The sequence below is a fragment of the Stegodyphus dumicola genome, chromosome 2 (genome assembly GCF_044657685.1).
Source record: "Stegodyphus dumicola isolate Sdum_Otavi_A_Nest chromosome 2, ASM4465768v1".
Taxonomy (NCBI): Eukaryota; Metazoa; Arthropoda; class Arachnida; order Araneae; family Eresidae; genus Stegodyphus; species Stegodyphus dumicola.
The window spans coordinates 196,167,788-196,188,657 of NC_140769.1; the positions used below are offsets into that span (position 1 = coordinate 196,167,788).

General features: G+C 30.8%; 1 protein-coding gene across 5 annotated transcripts in view; it reads right to left on the reverse strand.

Moving 5' to 3' along the window:
• Positions 1-921: 921 nt before the first annotated feature.
• The window catches only part of LOC118198040 (papilin-like), a 137,655-nt gene continuing 117,706 nt past the window's right edge, over positions 922-20,870 (reverse strand). For 4 of the 5 annotated variants that reach the window (XM_085811606.1, XM_085811608.1, XM_085811609.1 and 1 more), the window contains 4 exons: positions 18,199-18,375; positions 13,364-13,540; positions 4,343-4,717; positions 922-1,124 (listed from right to left, as the gene is read on the reverse strand). In XM_085811606.1, the coding sequence (XP_085667732.1) occupies positions 1,117-1,124; positions 4,343-4,717; positions 13,364-13,540; positions 18,199-18,375 (737 nt within the window). In that variant the 3' untranslated portion in view covers positions 922-1,116. The remainder of the gene's footprint in view (positions 1,125-4,342; positions 4,718-13,363; positions 13,541-18,198; positions 18,376-20,870) is intronic. The other variant, XM_085811607.1, reaches the window with a different exon arrangement.

Genomic DNA, 20,870 nt, shown 5'->3' on the forward strand with positions numbered 1-20,870 from the left:
GCACCACTGAAAAATAAAGAGCTAAATATTTTAACTGTTAAATATATGTTACCGTGAAAGACCGAAATTGGAGAATGTCGACTTTCACCGGAGAATGTCAACATTCACCAAATACGTCGGTGAAAGATCGAATATTTCTTTACATTCTTGCACATTCGGACCTTCACCTGTGTATGTCGACAATCACAGATATGCTCTGGTTTAGGTCGAAAAGAGAGGAGTATATGTACACGCTGCCACTTCAAAAGGAAGTGTTCCACAAATAAATGCAGTTGTAAAAGCAAGGGCCTCTTGTGCAATTCAAAGTGTCATAATAGTTTAAGTTGTTGCAATAAATAAGATTTGAATCACATAATTTGGTAAGTTTATAACTTCTATTATTTTCCTTTCTCATTTTGAATGTACTGTGTGTTTTAAGTTCTTATTTTCTTAAGTTCTTATTCTGAGTCTCAAGTGCGTTTTTTTCGCGACTGAATTACGGAGAAGGAAATATAATATTCTTATATGTTCAACATGTCGACATTCACCGGTATAAGTCGGAAATAAGAGTATTTGGAAAATATTCCAGACATACACCAAGCGACTATGTGAATGTTGACATTCACCGGTGAAAGTCGACATTCTCCAGATTTCGGTGTTTCACCGTTACATATGTTTATATATGCTATTCTAAATAAATATAATTAATGTACATAATAAATAAATATATGCTATATATCCTTGCGGGTGTTCGGCTCCTCTCGATTTTATACAAATTATACTACAAAAAGTGTCTATTATGTAATAAAATTATTATAGGTACCGAAACTCATACAATTTTGTTCAAGAATGAACAGAATATACAATTTTGTGGAGTTCAATTGTTCCACATTTTACTCATTGATACAGTGTTACTGTATATTTATTGTATATATAATCAAGTTCTTCTGGTGTAAATAACTTTTAATACTAATTATTATACATAATTTTACTATAGATTGATGTTTAAAAAATGAATCTTTTAGTTGAGTTTGACGAAATGCTGGAAAAGTAAACAATCGTTCATTTTCCTGTTTCAGCACCCTGATTTTGAAACAACAGGAGTGACGATACTGAAAGCGACAGGGAACTACTATCTCACCTGGCTGAAAAATAAAGAAAAAACATTAGTGAACATGGTGAGAAGAAATGAAAAAAGTAAAAATATGACAGCAAGAATCATCGCATTACAATGCGTGCCACTACCAACGATATTCAGTAGTATCAGATATTTCTTCTTTACGTAAGAATAGAGTATTCTTGGGCAAAATCCTTTTATTGTCATCTTCCAAGATTGGTATTCCATTATGATACCATCTAACAGAAACACCCAGTGCTGGACCTGGTATTTCACAGTCTATTTGCATAGGTGATCCAATTGTGGATGCATCGCTGGGAAGGTTCATATGGACAGCAAGAGGCGAATTAAATATAAATATCATTTTCAGAGGATGTTGTGTTTGGAGCCAAATATGAATAATAAAGAATAAATAATAATTTTGCAATAGTTATACTAACATACATATCGAAATATATTACAAAAATTTTATATCTATTGAGGTAACAGTTTAATGAATAAGAATGAATATAATTTATGGATTCATACAACAAGACAACTGGCTGAGACTTGGATGTTGTTATTATTGCAAAATATAATGTCTAAAATTAGTAGATTTTTTTATTTTCTCCTGCTGTCATACTGATATAGACACTATGTAAGAACTTATTAGTAAAAAATTAATACTTTTGTCGTCCAAAATTTCCAAAACTTTCTTAAACTTTTAATCTTCCATAATAGTAAAAAGAATTTTTTAATAATGGTAAAAAAATAGTAAAAGCAAACATTAAAATCCTTTTTATTGCATTGTTGTATTTATTTATTTTGTTACTGTTTTGTGACAAATTATATATATATAAAGTATTTATATAAAGTAAAGTGTAAAACGTATGAGATTGTTGATCTTGTTGTTCTAAGTATGGCAATGTTGAAATTGTAGAAATACATTAAGTGAAACTTTGGAAGTGCTCCTCACAGAAGCTGCATCATATCCGTGCTCGTGTTTTACAACTCAGTGTTGTCGTTGTGGCTGTTATTCTATGCGGTTGAATGTTAGCTGAATTGTGAGCTTACGCTGCAAATGATTTTGGCAATTTTTAATATTTCTTGCGTACCAAGGAGGAATTGCTTAATATCTATTCTCTGCTTAAGTTGCTAGACGTTATTTACTGTGCTGTTTGTAATTAACTTTTATGATAACTTATTAATTTCCTCTTGTGTATGGGGAGTGATTAATCAGAGAGAGATGAATGAACTCATAGCTTGCAACAATATGCACTGAATTTTGTTTATTCATTATTTCCGTGTTAAAGCGGCCATTACATTTCGTCACTGAAATTGCAACCTTTTTCACGTAATGTTCGATATAGATGCCTTAAATGAAGAAAATGAAGCTGTTCATTCAACAAGAAATTGACAACCAAGAGTATATTATTGCTTATTTTAGTAAAAAACTCTCAAAGCTGGAAAGAAATTACCACCCAACCCCCTCCACAAAAAACTGCCCGCGTAAAGCTCAATAAAAACATTTCCTTCACTATCTCGGTGGCCTGAAATTCCTGTTGCACACGACACCGTGCATCATTAAATTGGCTGCTAAACAAATTCAGACAGTGCCTAGATGAAACAATGGCTACAAGTAATATGACTTGGAAATTTGATTTTACAAGGAATTTTGCGTGAGAATGCTGATGCATTTTAAAACCTTGTGCAAAAATTTGGAGGCTATTCGAAAAGTCTCGGTGGTCAGAAAAATTAACACCAATTCATAAATGATCCTCATAACTCTAAGATGTTCAAATAACCTCTGAGACTGATCCATAGAGCAACGAAGAATTCAAAAAAAAAAAAAAAAAATGGAAGACTATGTATTACGACCATTAACAGACCCAGTTTGGCAAGAAATGGTACTGTTTAGTCCGATAATAAAAAGTACTCGGCTTTCCCTGGATGGGATTCCCTAGATTCCTGCGGGATAGGAATTCTCTAGGGTAAAGGTGAATCTGATGATAGAAAGATATTTAGATAGCAGCTCATCTTACTGTGATCTTGAGTCCCTAGTGTTTTGTCAGAATTTCATAGTAAATCAACTGGTAGACATTTTGGTATAAAAAAGAATACTCCATAAAGTTCGTGATTATTTCTTCTCTCACAAAGCAGATGTAGAAAGGTGAAAATCCTGTGATATATGTGGTACTCGAAAATATTAATAGTTATGAGCATGAGGAAGACTACAGCGTTACAATATGGAGGCACAATTTGAAAGTATTACTATGGATATTCCTCGGTCCTTACTTCGTAGGCAACAATCCTAGTTGTCATGGAATTTTTTAGTAAATGACCGGAAGCATATGCTATCCCTGATAGATCAGGAAACTTCAACAATAGCACAAATCTTAGTAGAAACATTCTTGATTAATTAATTATACATAAAACAAAGGAGTGAGAACATCCAATCAGAACAATTTTAGAAAAGGAACTTAAGGCTGCTTCAATTTAGAAGATATAGAGACATTTCAATAAAAAATTTCAATATCCTCTGTTATCTTTTACTTGTGTTATTCTCTCCTTCATAGAAAACAAGGACAAAGAGATCAAGGATGAAAACTGATAAAAATTGTAAAATAAGTATTATTATAACAGGCATGATGGCTGTGCTGTCCTAAGAAAAAGTCTAATTTTGAAATGAATTGTATGCTAAAGTATGTTTTTAGGGGGCGCTTGCATACCTATAGTTTGAAGAAAATCACAACAATAGGGAATTTTATCAGTAAACAAACATAAATTTTCAAAAATTTTACTAGTGTAATTCTCAGATGCGGCTTCCTGTAAAAATGAATGCTAATCAAATTGGAATTAAATAACACTAAAATCTTGAAATTTGCATAAACAATATTTTAAATAGTGATAATTTTTGTCTTGTATGCCTCCAGGAGACAAACGAAGTGCAAAATTTAAGAATTTCCTCTGAAGAAAAGTTGCAACATACTGCTAAAAAATATATCTAATACAGAAAAGAAATGCATTGTCACTTGATTTTCAACATCAATATAAAATCAAGTTACGTTTTATTTTGTTATATTTATTTTGTTTGTTAAAGTTCTAATAAATAAATGTTTTAAAATATTTAATATTCTTGGTTGATACTGAATTAGCTTTTTTAATAATTCTCAGTTTAATGCTTGAACACATTGAATGGAAGAACAGGTAAAATATATCGAACTAAATAAGCATAAATAAAAAAATAGAAAATTTAAATGATATTACCATCATCTGGGTACTTTGGTCCATCATATGTGGCTAATGGCTCATCTGTGGTACTGTGTTCACCATCTTCATTATTAGGTGCATGTGGAACTGATTGCAATTCAAGGATTAATGTCACTTTATATATGGAACCAGAACCAATACCATTGAATGCATGGCATGAGTACTCTCCCTTATCTTCATAAACAACTGATCTTATTAACAAAGAGTAGTTTGCCAATTGTTCATACTGCCGATTAGACAAAGGCAACATTTTTGTCTCCCGCCACCATGTAACTGTAGGCTTTGGCCATCCAACAGCATTGCACGGCAATTCTGCTGATTCTCCAATTCGAGCTTCAATGAAATTTTTACCAGATAGGATGTTGGCAGGTTCTGTACAAGAATAAAAATGAAACATGCTCAGAATTTGGAACAGAATGCTCATGCAAGAAGAAATAGGTCAAGTAATAAAAAATCATTCATATTAGAATAAGGAGTGGTTCCCAAGTATTTTCAATTCACGGCACCTTTGTTGAATCAAAATTTTATAATACTCAGCCCCAAGTGAAAAAGTGCCAAACAATAACATTTTACTTCTTGGTTCTGTAAAATAAATAAAATGTACATTTAACACAATAAAAAATTAATAACCATACAAACACAATTATAAATGGCTTCAATAAATTATGATTAATGAGATTGACCAATTTGCTGATCACCATACACATTTTCAGTGTTGAATCAGGCTGCTCACAATCACCTTGATTTCATTTTTAATACTGATTTTCACTTAATAATTTCTCTTTATGACAGAAAATTCCCCTGACTCAAATTGGCATAGGTAAGAAGTAGGAAACTGAATAAATATTTGCTGTAATTTTTTCAGTCAGAGCAAAATCTTCACCTTCCATTGAAATTCAAAATTTAGTCGATGCCGTATCATTAAATTGTATTTCAGCATATTGTAGCAAGACAATATAATCAGGCTTTTTTCTTCAGAAGAAGCATATTTAGATGAAACATTGGAGTTAAAGGGATCATTTATCGATGTAAATTTATTAAAACTCTCTCAAACCTCACAGTTTGCTTTTGTTTAAAAAAAACTAGAATTCTCTTAATCATATTTTAAGAGGTACATGCTACTTTCCTGAATAAGCAGACTCAAAGCATAGAGCTTTTAATAAACGTCACATAAATTTGCTGATTTTACTAAACATTTTATATTGACAAGAGAAAGAATACAAGTCTTTGGCATCCTTGTATTCTTTCTTGTAACTCAACTATACATGACAAAACATGAGAGAGGCAACTTATACTACTGTAATTTAACAAAGGTGTGTGCCCTTGTATTCATATTTTTACAACGTTTTTTTTTAAATGGACAGGTTGTTATAAAATTAAATACATTCACTGCATTTCCTAAGACGTGGTTTTAGTGTAGCAGTCGAATCCTTTGATGCGACTACTGCTACACAACAGAGCGAGAGAGCACAAGAGACTTTACGTCAAACAAATCTTCTGCAGACTTCTACAGATGCTCTCAGTACCAACCTCAAAACATTTAGTTCAATTCAAATTATTTTCAGATAATAATGTCAGACAGAGCTTCTACAGCAATAACATTTCACGGCTTTATTATGGTAATTATAAATGAACCAAAACTGATCAATGGCCTTAACGATTATCAGTAATAGGTTCTAAGTTTTTTTGCTGTTCTTCGATTACAAACAATGGTTTCATTTAATTTATTTAAGTTTACTGCACTGATTTATATAGGTAACCTTATCTGTTGACGAATTTATTTTTATTAATGAAAGATGTTTCTTATACCATCAATACTCTATCTATTACAGAGTGATTTGCTTAATTTTTTTTGGGGGGGGGAGCATAAAAGATATAGTCTTCCGCATTGTCATTTTGATTTACGAACTGTACATAGAATATTAAATGCGCATCTTGATCAATATCCATGGCTTTTTCAAATTATTTTCCTTTCAGATGACTGATCATTAAGATGCCTTTCTAAGTGCTGTATTCTGTTATTGACAATGCTACTGGACAAAGTAGTTTTGAAAGCAGGTTTACTGATACTGTTATTCACCATAACTACATCAACTTAAGACTATATACAGCTTAAGTTGCAATTTTTACAACTTAAGAAGTCATTGATTCAGCTCTTAATTTCTGAGAACTTAGTCACGGGATTTGCTTACCACGTTGCTGTGACTCGTTCTAATTTGTGTGGCAACACATACAGTAAACCCTTGCTGCATATGTGGGTTACATGATTAACACGTCGCCCGTGCGGCAAAATTGCATTCCGAAAAGCTAACTTTCTATAAGGAAAACAGTTTAGGTTTCTTTTTATAACAGGAAAATCCCCAAACTCAAATTAACATAGGTTAGAAGCAAGAAATATGTGCTGCATTTTTTTCCACTCAGAACAGTATTTCCACCCTTTATTGAAATTCAAAATTTAGTCAATGCCATATCATTAAATTATGTTTAAGCATATTGTCACAAGATAATATAATAAGACTCTTTTCTTCAGCAGAAGCAGATTCACATGAAATATTGGAATGACGGGAATCATTTATTGGAGTAAATGTATTGATACTGTCTCAAACTCTCCAATAGTTCAGATTAGAAAAGCATGTATAATTTTTAAAAATATTAATAAAATTACTAAATATTACTTAATTATTAAATATAACAGTCATTAAATGAGGAAAATGTAACATACATTATCTGAAAGGATTTCTGCTTAATAATTAGGTAGAATAGAGTAATATTTTTAAATATTTGGGGACTTTTGCTTGGTACAATATTTGATGCAATTCCTTAAACACTTTATGGTAAGGAGTGCAAAGCTTTTAAATACCCCTCATAAAAGTAATCTTCTTTCTTTATTTGGATCAACATCCACTACAAAACCAGGTAGTTCCTTTGCCTTTTTAACAATTCGTTTAACTTCTTCTATATTAAAGGCTTCTTAGTCTTCTTCATTATTATTGCTTTCACCATCTGTAGGTGTTATAAGATCATCAAATTCTTCATTTCTAATTTCATGATGGTCATTTCAACTATTTCTTTGAATTCGTTTTTTTGCACATCTGAAAACTCCTTTGTCACCTATTGCTTTTGCAGGTTCTATGATTTCCTTGGCTCCACTTTCTATTGTTGGAAATTCTTTAAACAACTTCTGGCCAGAGCTGATGCCAGCAAGCATTCATTGTTGATGAATTCATTGAATCATATATATTCAGTGTTTTATGCTGACATGCTTCCAAAATGTCACGAGTGTGTCATACTTTTTGTCTCATGATTTAGTTGCAGAAATGTAAACATGAATGAGATAATAGATTGCGAATGCTTTTATGATTTCTTGATCCATTGGTTTAATTAAGGAAATGGTGATATGCAGAAGACAAAACATCTGCATTTGGAGGTAATGTTGTGAAAGCTCAGCCCCATGTCCTGGAACATTATAACTTTTAAAGTTCGGGTTTTGCTGTTGAGTAATGTTTGAAGTCTTAAATGAATAAATTTTCTAACCAGTCATTAAAGAAGACTACCACAATGTGTCCGATGCTCTGCAGCATACCGTGTATGACTGAAATTCTCGTGTTAGACAAATTATAACAGACAGTGAAAATAATGCAAATAAACAAAACTTCATTCCGAAAGTCCACATTTGGCAACGGTTTGATGTACTCTGCTACTCATGCATCGCATACATTATGATCTCTCTTCACAAATACACACTATAATTTCTATTATTATAAAACTTGAATGTCCAAATTATAGTCACGGTATTTATGGCATGTATAGCTAGTGGTCAAACGGGCCACTGGTGGACAGTGCCTATAGATCCATTATTTTCATTTTCAGATTAATTACTAGTTCTCAGTGCAAAACCAATTTTTTTTTAAATATAAAAAGGAACACTTTTTTCTTTTATTGATTTCTAAAAATATCAGCAACATACTCAAAACATAATATAATTTAGTTATATTACAGTCGATTAAAACTAATTTGATATCACAAACTGTTTGAATACTGAGATCTGTTGAGTAGAGAATACTAAGACAATTCAGCAAGCTGCTGAAATAATCTTGACTCAAGAACAGTTAATATAAAATGTCATCTATTTCAGCAATTAATTACTATTAATTGTTAAAAATATTGATATGTTGTAATAGTTAAATTATTGGTTAGCACCATCTCACTTTGGAATCCCATGACTGAATATGGAAATAAAATTACGAAAGATTTATCATGGTTTATGGTGCCCTTGTGAAGAAAGCTGGAATGCATGCAATGGGAATCACTGAAATAAGAAATTTTATCAGTAAAAAAAAAGTTAGTTAAAATTATATACATAAGAAAATACACCCATGCTGTTATATGTCTGAAACAGCTAATTTAGAGATCTTTAGAGATCTTTATGATGGTGAATATTTTAGACTAACAACATGCACTTTGCTATTTTATTTTAATTTACTATTTTAATTTGCAAAAATGTCAGCATTTTCTTCAGAACTGGTACAAAAATACCTAAGTTATCTTTACAATTTTTTTTTGAAAAACTATTGTAACAGTAATATTTTTTAATTGAATTCAGATTGGTTTGTCGCCGCAAAAGGCGAACAAAAACGTTCTCTACGTACGTCAGGTTATACTAAGGCAGAAACTTTCATTTTAAAAATTATTAAATGCACACACTAGATCAGTGTTTCCCAACCTTTTTTGAGCTATTGCCCTACCTAATCCTCTCAAATCCTTATGCTCCCTATAGCATATTCATAACTTTTAATATTAAAAAATTTAAATGTTCACGAAAGAAACTTAAATAATGCGTTTTGGGAAAAAATCACTAGGAAATTTAGTGAGCAAATACCAGTAAGTAATCTTTCAAAACATATAATGGAGAGCTGAAATTAAAGTACAAAATAATTTTAATGAAAGTTTCCTTCTATATTATTTGAAGTATTAGTAATTATTTATTATTTAAATAAGTGAGATCCTTGCTGTAAAAGTCATAAAAGATTTTAGACAAAAGTCAAAAGTCATAAAGATTAACTGGCAGATTCCAGTTTAATTAACTTCAGTCTCAAGTCTCAACGTTTTATTATAGCCAGTCGATTTCTTTTTTTAACAGCAAATTATTTATGGCACTAAATTCGCATTCAGATAAATAGGAAGATGGAAATGGTTATAATAGTTCTCTTGTACATTTTGTCGTATTTGGATATTTGATTTTGGTTTACTCACAAAGCTCCTTTTATATTAAATACAATTTTAATTGACTCATCATTTTGAATTTCTGGGAGTTCTTCTTGATACTGCATATTTGAAATATCAGTCGAATCCACTAACATTAGCTGCATCATTCAATTTGGTAAAATCAATTTAGTTCAAACCAAATATCTTCGCTTTTGCATCTACAACAGCTTTATTTGCTTCTTGAAGTCGTTTATTTAATACATGTAATTTATCAAGGGTATCGTCTAAATAACTCACAAATGCTTTAACATCAACATTTAACAGATTTTTCCTTTCAGGTTTGTCGCTTAAAAATATCTAAGAGTATCAAATAGTTCCATAAATCTTTTCATGTAGTTCCATTTCGACAGCCATCTTACTTCAGTGAGAAGTAAAAGTCTCATATAGTTTTCATTTTGTTCTTCACATAATAACTTGAAGAGATGTTCACATTTAGCCACTAGCTTTAAAAGCATTGATAAACTTTATAACTGAATTTAGTACTTCACTTAGAACAGGCGAAATGTTTTTAGCTACCAGGTTTTTCCCCTGTGAATAACACAAGCCACAAGAAGCATTTCGGGTTTACACCTAAGTTACTTTTTAGCTTACTTTAAATGTTTCTTTGGAGCTAGTGGTGCTCTCTAACGATTTAACAGAATAATATTTCTTCGGCAAAATCACGTACAACCTCACTGTCTCTCAACGTTGGTTCATCCATTTCCACCAAAACGTTTCTTGTTTTCAACAAGTTGTATTTTAATATCCTCACTCATTTGATCTATTCTTCTGCTAACAGTACTATGGCATAGCTTTAAAGTGTTTGTCATCTTTTTCTAGAACGTTTTAAGTAATGCTGATATTGATGGGATTGATTGAATTCTCCTCTATAGTACACAACTTTTCCCAGATTTAGTGCTGAGTAATGAAATTTGATAACTAGCCTCATGAGCACGGTTGACAGTTGCATTATGAGCCATTATTAGCGTGATGATTCCATTGCTCATTCTTTCTACCCATTAGTCTTTAGCGATGTGATGATCATAATACATTATAATGTGTTTTTGTATGTCTTTTTGCTTTATTGTTTGCTATGTGGTCTACTAATTCCACACCTACCTTTTGGATCAATTTCAAGCATATCTATGAAATCGTTTTTGTTTTATTCCGTGTTTTGCCTTTGCTGCTTATTTTTTAGGCAGGAGTATAGCAGGAGTATATGCTATCACTATACACAATGCATGATACATTTATGATATTTCTTATTAAATTTATTTTGTTTGTTAGAATTTTTGTCTATATCTTAATGGTGGGAATTTTTTCTTTCACTCTGCTTTCATTTATTATTTTATTTCCTGTAGAGCATACTTTATTGCAATACCTATGATCAGTTCATTTGAGTAGACATTTTGAATACTTCAGTCAAAATTTCTTCATGTTCTCCAATTTACAGAAAATTATATACACTCTAAAAAGTTTTGCATTAGTATTATTATTATTACTATTTTGTTTACGTTGGGATAGACCAGGACTATTATAAATTACATTTTTAACCATTTATCGCCATTGAAAATTAAATCTTTCTGAACCTACAAAATTAGATGTTTCTGCATAAATATCATTTTCACAAGTTAATAAAAAGTAATATAAGATATCTGAAAGTCCTTGAATCTTTCGAATAACGTTCAATATGAAACTAATGTGGCAATGCCTATCTAATCAAAATATGTAAAATTAATTTTGATCATAAAATAAATATATAAATGAATAATAAGAAAATGAAAGTTTTAGCAGTTCTCTCCAAATAATTTACGTCTGCTAAATTTTCCCCATATAAACTAACAAAAACTTTTTCTAATTGCCTCTGTAATGAAGTGAGAAATTATAGCCGAGTATAAAACAAAAATAAGAACACGAGGTTTTGCCTAGTCAAAAATATTTAATACAATGCCTATACAAATCGGCAAAAATTTGAAACTATTTTAAATTAAAAAGCATTGATACAAATGGCTCATTTTTACTGTCAAAATACTTTTAGTTTTCTCACAAGTATAATACGTTTTGTACACATTAAAAAATATCATTGGTATTTAAAAAATCTTATAAATTTTGTTAAAGATAATCATATTTATAACATTGAATTAAATATTCTATTTCTTTCATCACAAAGGGTTGTTATAATTATTTTATGAAAGCAAAAGCTGTAACACACTGGAGGGTTCTGAAAGGATTAAAACTTTGAATCAATTGATAACACCGATACTAACGAAGCTAATCATTAGAAAATATAATTTTATGATAAAAATCGAATTGTTTAAATATTTATTTACATATTTATAACCTCTTGGCATAATCAGACAGAATTACTTAAATACACCAAAACGTTACAGCAAATTTTTCTGTATTTCAGGAATACATTTCAAATTCATATATTAATAATAGGGTGATATATTCTAATGAAGCGTTATTACAGGCTAGTAGATGGTATGGCATCCACAATCGTAGAATAGCAAGCATATACATCATGATGATCCAATTGGTTTTCTGCAGGGAAATCTAGCAGTATTTGAGCTTTTGTGACCAGATACATAATTCATGAAGCTTTATGAAATTCATGGAAAAATATTGCAGCAATACGGTAATAAATTGTATGAGTAGGTCAAGACACCTAAAAGGAGGACTAATACACGTGCCAGATGAACAGTTCTCAAATCATTTCAGCACCAAAAATTACCAAGCAGTTAATTGGCAAAGATGCAATTAGTAGGGAAAACCAGCAACTATTTTTGGAAGTTCTGGTCAAGGAACTGGACTATTGCATCGGAACTGCCCATAATATCTTAAAACAGATATTCTAACATGGACAAGCTATGCATGCAATAAATGACTTAGATGCTAAGAGCTGAGTACAAAATGATGTACTATAATGTAGTCTTCAAAGCATTTTTGCCGAAAACGAATTCTTGGCATGTAACATCATGAAGAATGAAATATTAATGCATCATTATAACCTTGAACGTAAGCAACCTTCAGAATGAGAGAAAGAAGTTATCCAAGAACGTTTTAAAGTTAACATTTTCATAAGAGATTTCAAGCTTCTTATCAGGAATCTGGTAGATGCATTAGGTTATTTCGAAGCAGAAGACATGAAAAATACGCAATGCACTAAGACCCGAACCTCAGACATCTCGAATACGCGCCAAGCGTGATGACATGCTAAGGTATGCTAAGAAGGCGGGAGAAATAGCTTACAAATTTAATTTCTTTAAAAATGGGGCTCTGTAATTTCACTGAAGAAGCAACTTCGAAATATCAAATATTTTTCAAAAAGGAAACTACAATCATGTATTTACAAATTAATCAGAATGAAATTCCTAGATGCAGTTGCAAGATTTGTAAATCACTCTACTCAATAAAAGTGATTGCACATTATTTTGCAAATTTATGAGTCAAGTATAATTAGATCAGCACTTTTTTCATAATTCAAAGAACAATGTTTGATAATAGACTTTTCTTCGATGTTTTTTTATAAGGTAAAATAAATTTGTTTTTAATCTGATGCGTAAGCATGACTATCATGAATAAGTACTAGTTTGCAATGTTCAAGTTTAAATGGTGAACATTTATTTACATTAAATTAATGTAATATTTAGAATGGAAACATGACATATACCGAAAAAAAATTGACAATTCATGCTTTTTCAATATAAAGTTCTTTAAAATAAAAATTCCCATTATATGTTAAGTATAATATACACAAAATTATTAAAATACCTTTGGAAGTTTTATCAACGCATAGTTGTTCACAGTCAGTTCTTTTTTCAAACCTGTTTTTATTACCATCACATCCTCCATAAACAAAAGATTTGCATATATTATAAATGCTATCATAATACCACATTCTATAATATCCTAAACAAGGACCAGGTTCTTTAGGCAACATACATACATCTGAAAGTGATGGAATATGTTATATGACATATGACGCTTATTCTTAAAGCTAAAATAAAGAACATAAAGCAAACACTTAAGAACTAATAATAAACGTCTACAAGGAAATTATACACAGAATCAAGAAAGCGTAGAAAGGTAAAAATTGGTAGCACTATGCTTTCTTTAATGCCTAGACAAAACCAGTTGTGTTTTTAAAGGTATTGTTGAAAAACCTTTTAAAAATAATTACTTCAGAATTAGTAAATTTTAAGAGAATATAACTTGATTTAAACGTTTGAGTAAAATGCTAAATTTAAGCATTTTATTCATTTTTACCTAAGAACCCAGTTGGAATATTATGACCAGATAGAACCGTTCTATAATAATTCATCAGAACATTTTTCCAGAAATGATTATATTTTTTAAAAGAATGTTGCAATTTTTTAGCAATAGACTGGTATAAAAATAATATTTGCTCCTACTTCCTTTATGATTATAACCTTGCTGATGCATTCAATTTTTTAAAAAAGATGCATATGTAATCAAACATTTGTAAATGTGCTTAATTTAAAAATTTAAAAAGTTTTAAGATATTTCTATATATGTGCAATATACATTAATTATGAAAGTTATTTCCTATATCAGCAAGAAATATAAAAATTATTTTGAAGTTATCGAGAGTGGGAATCCCAGATTTTGCAAGAATAATAAAATATGAGTTTCGGCAAGTGTTTGCTTCACTATATCGCTGATTTTTATTTTATTCTTATATATTCAATGTTTACGTACTTGCGCTAAATTATATTGAAGATATTAACTCCATGTAGAGCACTAATATAAGTAATCCATGATAAAATTAGAACCAATAAAATATAAAATTTATTATAGACTGCAGTTTTCCTTGGAGCTTTAGTAAAGCATAGTTGCAGTTATTACTGACACTTGTTATGAAATTGTAAGATTATGCAATTAAATATTTAATGAGGGAAGTGGGCAAAAAGCTAAGCCTAGAGTAGAATTTCATGCCTCTGACAAAAATGAAGTGAAAGCTTTACCATTCACAAAATCTTTAGCGAGGAAATTTGAGCAATATATAACTAATCAAGTGTGAATTATTGTAAACAATTTCTCTTAGATTTCAAAATTTCCAAAACAGAATACATTTATTTTTTTTTTCTGTATGGTGGCATGGTGGTTATGTGCTTGATGTATATCTTTGAATAGACATGACTCCTTTTCCTTAAACATAACTCACACACCGTATCTTTAAACGCAACTGAAATAACAGAATGAATAACAAAAACCACTAAACTAAAATTCAAAAATCTTATGCTCAAGCTAAGGGCGAAGTGAGTTAGCTCACTGCAGCGCTAGCAGTTCTTACATAAACCACATGACGAGGATTGGCTGCGCATGCCGTCGAACGTCAAATTACCACATCTGTTTAATGTATTTGGAATTTTGATATATTTTGTCCTTAACTAGGTAACATAGTATTGATAAAAGTCAGCTATATGGTGCTGCATTGCAGTCTTTCCCACCAGTAATTGCCTTTTCCATCTGAATGGAAAAAAAGCATAGGAATTGTTTTGCAGGCGATGCCAACGGTGACAATGGCATAACCACAAGAAACAATCAAACATTCTAGAATATCTTATCTCTTTGCCAACATGACAAGAATGAAAGGTAAATGAATTGCTCAATGAACGTAATAAAAAATATTTTTTGTGTGTGATATCGATTTAATACAACAAGTGGTAATATCAAACACAGTAAACAACTAGTAAAAACACTTTTATGAAAGTTATTGTCACATTTTGAAATCAGATTCAAGAGGGAATGAATGTAGCTGTACTTACCTTAAATAAGTGATAATTAAAACAGCATTTTTTTCTAAAACTATTTAGGTGCCCAAAAAGTCTTTTTTTTTTCTTTTCCTCGTTTAAATTGTAAATAAAGCATGCACAATATCTTATGTTTTATAACTGACTCATTTTGCTCTATAACTTTCCATCTCCTCTTTAAAAGAGCTGCATATAGCCATCTTTATGAAATATTTGCGGTTTGCCCTCAAAATATTTTTTCCATGTGCATTTTGACAAAGGAAATGCGATGTGGCAGTATTCAGAGAGTAAAGGATAAGGCAGAATATTCCAGTCAAATGTTAACAATTGTTTTTAAAGGTTAAACATAAAAGGCCTGGCATTATTTTGCTTTTAAAAGAAGTATTATCTATTCATTAATGCAGGCCTTTTTTTGGAGAGGGGGGGGAAATTACTTTTTATATATTGTGTTTTTGAAATTGTATTCTGATGCAGTTGAGCTTTACGAGGTGTTTATGTACCATAGTTTGGTGAATATTTAATATACCTAGCAATACACAAATAGCATATCATAGACTTTTGTTAACCTTGACCTTGATGAAATTTTTATCTGTTTCCAGACCAAAACTATTAACCAGGAATGTGCAAAATCAAATGTGAAATATCTAAACACCTCAAGTATTTCTTCTGTAAATAGTGCGAATCTCATTTCAAATGTTATTACCAAATGCATTTTTTGAAACAATGCAACATTACATATTGCCACTGCTTCCTTTAACTGCCCATACTTAAAGATGTTAAGAAGAGAATGCATACCTAGAACGAACATTCTCTATGTACACTAATGCATTATGTTGTGGCTAGATATAAATCTCAAAGAGATACAGCTGCATGTATATATTAATGAGTGAAATAGAGTAACTAGAAACAGAGCATGAAAGAAATACTTGAGTCATTCTAATAATAGTTTTAATTATTTATGTAAATATATGCGAGTCTTAAAAATTTGATAATGTACAGCCATTGAACATTTCAGTTCAAATTTATGATGCACTTTATTTAAATACCTTAATTTACTGAAACGTAACATATAAATTTTTACTAGGACAACATTCAAATATATTTAGTATTTTGAAGAGTAAGTATACGTAAAATAGTTTAAAAAAGAAATTTAAGAAACACGCTGCTTTTTCATTACATGTAAAACAACTTGGAGAATTGTCCATAGGGAAAAAAAGAACTTTCATAACATTTCCAGAATATTTATAATAAGAAGAATGGAAGGGGGAGAGTTTATGATAAATTTCAAATGAATAATATAATATATTGTTGCATGTGTACGGTTTCGTAGTAAATTGAATGCACAAGTCCGATGAAAAGTAAATAAAATTTATTCCTATCACAGCAAAATATAACAAAATGCTGAAATTTCTTCAGGAATATTCGTATAATATCAAAATATCTTGCAATAGTTATATTTTAAGCTACTAAAACCTTTTACAGAACAGAATTAAAAGCAGAAAAACGTAGCGAAAGTTAATCCGATCTCGCCGCGAATTCGCTACAGCAAACAACAACAGTTTTCTAAACAACTCATTTGAGATGCTTTTCTTCAGCTTTTGTAAGCTTTTTAAACGCACGAGAACATTCTCGTACTTTCTCGATTTTTCCGGATAGCAAAAGAGCACAATTACGAGATATATATTTATTAACTGTACGTGCTTCTGTATTTTTATTTTTTTCAGGCGTAGCTTTCTCTTCAAATAAGTCTCGTACTGCCTTCCACGGTAATATAAAACAATTTTAATTAATTATATTTAAAAATAGCTAAATCAATACAAAACAGGTAACTATATTTTATCTCAAGAAATACGAGGTTCAAGAGTTTTCAGTTTCTCCTTCTTGCAGGCTAGGTAATAAGCTTCCTTCGAATTAAAGCTATTTGCATTCCCGTGGCAACCACTGAACTTCACTCAAAGCACTCATCATTCAAAGCACTCATCTTTATTCTTATCAAAGACCCATTGAGTCAGTCAAAGAACAACTACAAGGATCTTTTACCATCGCTAAACTACACACATCTAAGGATGAATACATAAATCATATTACAGTACAAAGTCCGAAATCAGGACTCGTCGGGACATCGGGGATTCCGGATTTGGGATTTTTCCGGATATTAGATCATCAGTTTAAATCAAGTAAGATGGAATGTAGAAATTATAAAATTAAACATATGGAATCGTGATTTATGAAATAATGAAGTATTTATGATCTAAAGGGTATCAAAACATAAGGAAAATTAAGAACAATTATTAATAAGTTCTTGTTTGTACATAAGGATTATAAACAGTTAAGGCCTAAAAAAATCCAAATTGTATTATAATATGTATTTTTAACTCAGGTTATATATTTCTTAAACTTTTTATTATTTTTTCAGTTTTAAAATCTTACTAGGCTTAAATTCAAGTTCAGCTATTTTTATTCCTTTTTTCCACTTTTAAAATTCTATTGCAGCTTAAATGCAAAGTAATACAGTTGTAGAGACATTAGGTATTTTTTGAAAACAGGCAAGATGAAAAATGAGCAATTGCCTTCGCCAGGATTCAAACCACGGACCTCTGGAATACCGGTTCAGCGTGCAGAACCACTACACCACGAAGGTACGCTAGGTAGGCGGGAGAAATACCTTATACAGTAATTAAAATTTTAATTAATTAAAGACCAGCAGCATTTTATTACACATTTCAATAGAAATAGAGATAATTCAAATTGCATGGACTGTAATTTTAATATACAGACTTATACTTAATGCTTCATAAATTATTCAACAAATTAAATGCTTTTAATACTCACTGACAGGTTGAAGATGATTACACTTCTGTTCACAAAGTAATTTGCTAACAAATCTATTGTTATTTCCAAGGCAACCACCATAGTTAAAAGGCTCACAACGTTTTGAACCAGGATCATAGTACCATGACGGAATTTCTGCTCCACAAGGTCCAACAATTTGGGGCAACAGACATGCTTCTGTAAAAAAAAAGTCTTATGAAATTATAAATATGTATCATAATGATCACCAATAAGTGAAAGTACAGGGCTATTATAAACGATTCATCTGTCAACTGTAGTCCTTCGATTGCATGTTATTGATTATACGTATTCTTGATATTTACACAACAAAAGAGAATATTTTAAAATTTCTAATTTGTGCGTGCAATGTGTCTTATGACGTGTCATGCAACAGATATGAGTTTCAGTCCCCAAATGGCATGCCTTTAGTAGAAATCCTTTTGTATTTTGAATATGCAAAGTACATTTCGAAGGCAGTACCATACACATTCGATCACTAAAGCATTCTGCAGTGGTAGCAATAGCACAAGAACACTTGCTACTTCAACAACACAAGAACACTTGTTGCCTGTTAAGAGCTCCACATACTCAAGCATTTCTAAGGAAACAGAGGAGAAATTTAGAGACAGTGTCACACATAGCCTACAAATTACATTCACTGCAGATACTGTATTTCCCAGCCAATTGCATGCAAAATTTTCAAATAGCAGCTTCAACTGAAGCCATACTGTTTGCAAATGTTTCAGGTTTAGTCAGGTAAATATGTAGATATTTAGAATTTTTTTGAAGGCAAAAATTAACGATGTCATTACTGCGGTTCAAACTTAAGACTGCCTGTTTGCTGTATGGATGTGCGTCCAGTTATACCACAAACCCGCACAGTAAGGAGAGAGAAATTACCTTACCTTCTCCCCATTTAAAGGCTAACCAGGAAAATGGGGACCCATATTTTTAATACAAGTGGTGAAGAAATATTTTCCAGCATATTTTTTGGTTCGGTTCCACTTTTAAGTTATTAAGAATTTTTTGAAGCTAGAAATCAATGGTGCTTTTGCTGGATTTGAACTCCAGACCTCCCAATTGTTAGCCAGATATGCTTTTAGTTACATTACAAAGACATGCAGTATTTAGGAAAAAATATATTATAACATTACATGAAATGAATTTTGTAATCACGTGCAAAACACATTACATTACAAGATAATTGTTTGCACCTCGTGTATTAATTGTTAACAAAGCAACATTTCATTTTCTCAGAATAATAAGTACATGAAACATGTAGCAGCGATTTTTTTCTACTCTTTCTTCCCTTTTTTTATTTTCATTGCGTTCAAAGAGCATAGATTTAAGAAGGCAGAGAATTATTTTTAAATAATCTAACATAATATGCTGATCATCATTCGTGATAAAGTATTTTATTATATTGTGTTTAATTCGTACATTTTTTTATTTATTTATATATTGATAAAGATATGAGCATTTCCAGAACTTAATTTTGCAATACATATATAATTTTATGATAATTTAATTACATTATAATTATACTCTAATTAATAATTATTATGTATCTTTTTATCATTGAGCTAAAATGTACGTTCATTAATACACAGAGAAACCATCTTAATAATTAACTGCAGTAATTACGCAATATTAAATGATTATTAGTTTATTTAATTAATTAATTATAATAAATAATTATTATACTTCTTTTTGATTTTTGTTCTGTTAAAATCAAAATCATTTTTATAAATAACTGGATTTGGAATGGGGAAACGAATTTTATTTTAGAAAAAAAAATAGCCCAAAACATTTTTAATTCTTTTATAAAAGACCATAGTATTAGCAGATGTTACACGAAATCAACTACAATCAAGGAACATCCGGCTCAAATGGGATGGAAACCTGCTGATCCTTTCTTCAAACCTCAATAACAAAACTTCAATAATAAACTTCTGCAAAAAGTATAGTTCCATTATTTTTAGTCACCTTAATTTTTAAAAATAAAAATGTAATATGCACTAATTATAATTCATATATTATGGAAAACATTTTCAACATTTTTTATTTCTAGGGTTGCAAATCAATGCAGACCTACATATTTACATTTCTCCAAACATGAAACAAATGAGTGAAAGAAACTGATAACAAGCTTACTCGATGACACCAGGATTTTCCCTCCTTCGTTAGCAATTTCCTCTTTCCAGTAAAGAGTTAACTCTTATGTGCCACCCATCCCCCTGCGGCATGTCATTAGCACACCTTTTGGACGATTCTAAGTGCTTTGGCAGAATGCTACCCAAGGTTGCGTTTGCCATAGTCGAACTAGGCATGGAAAATTGTCCCACTCTTGTTGAACAGAAACTGGATCTACCAAAACCAAATGCATTCTGTGTCATATCACAGGGAAAGTCATAAGAACAATTTATTTCTTTGAGAACAGTATGATGGTTGGGTTATAGCTTGATATACTGAAGATGCGATTATTTTATCAAATGAAACATGATTAAAAATTTTCCTATTCCACCAAGATGGGGCTCCATTTCATCAACTGAGTTAGGTACGTCATTTTCAGAATGATGAGCTTCCATATATTTGGTTTAGCCCTCAGAGCAGGTGACTTAACTTTATTCAGAAGATAATAAGATGTCCCGACTTAACATGCAGTGATTTTT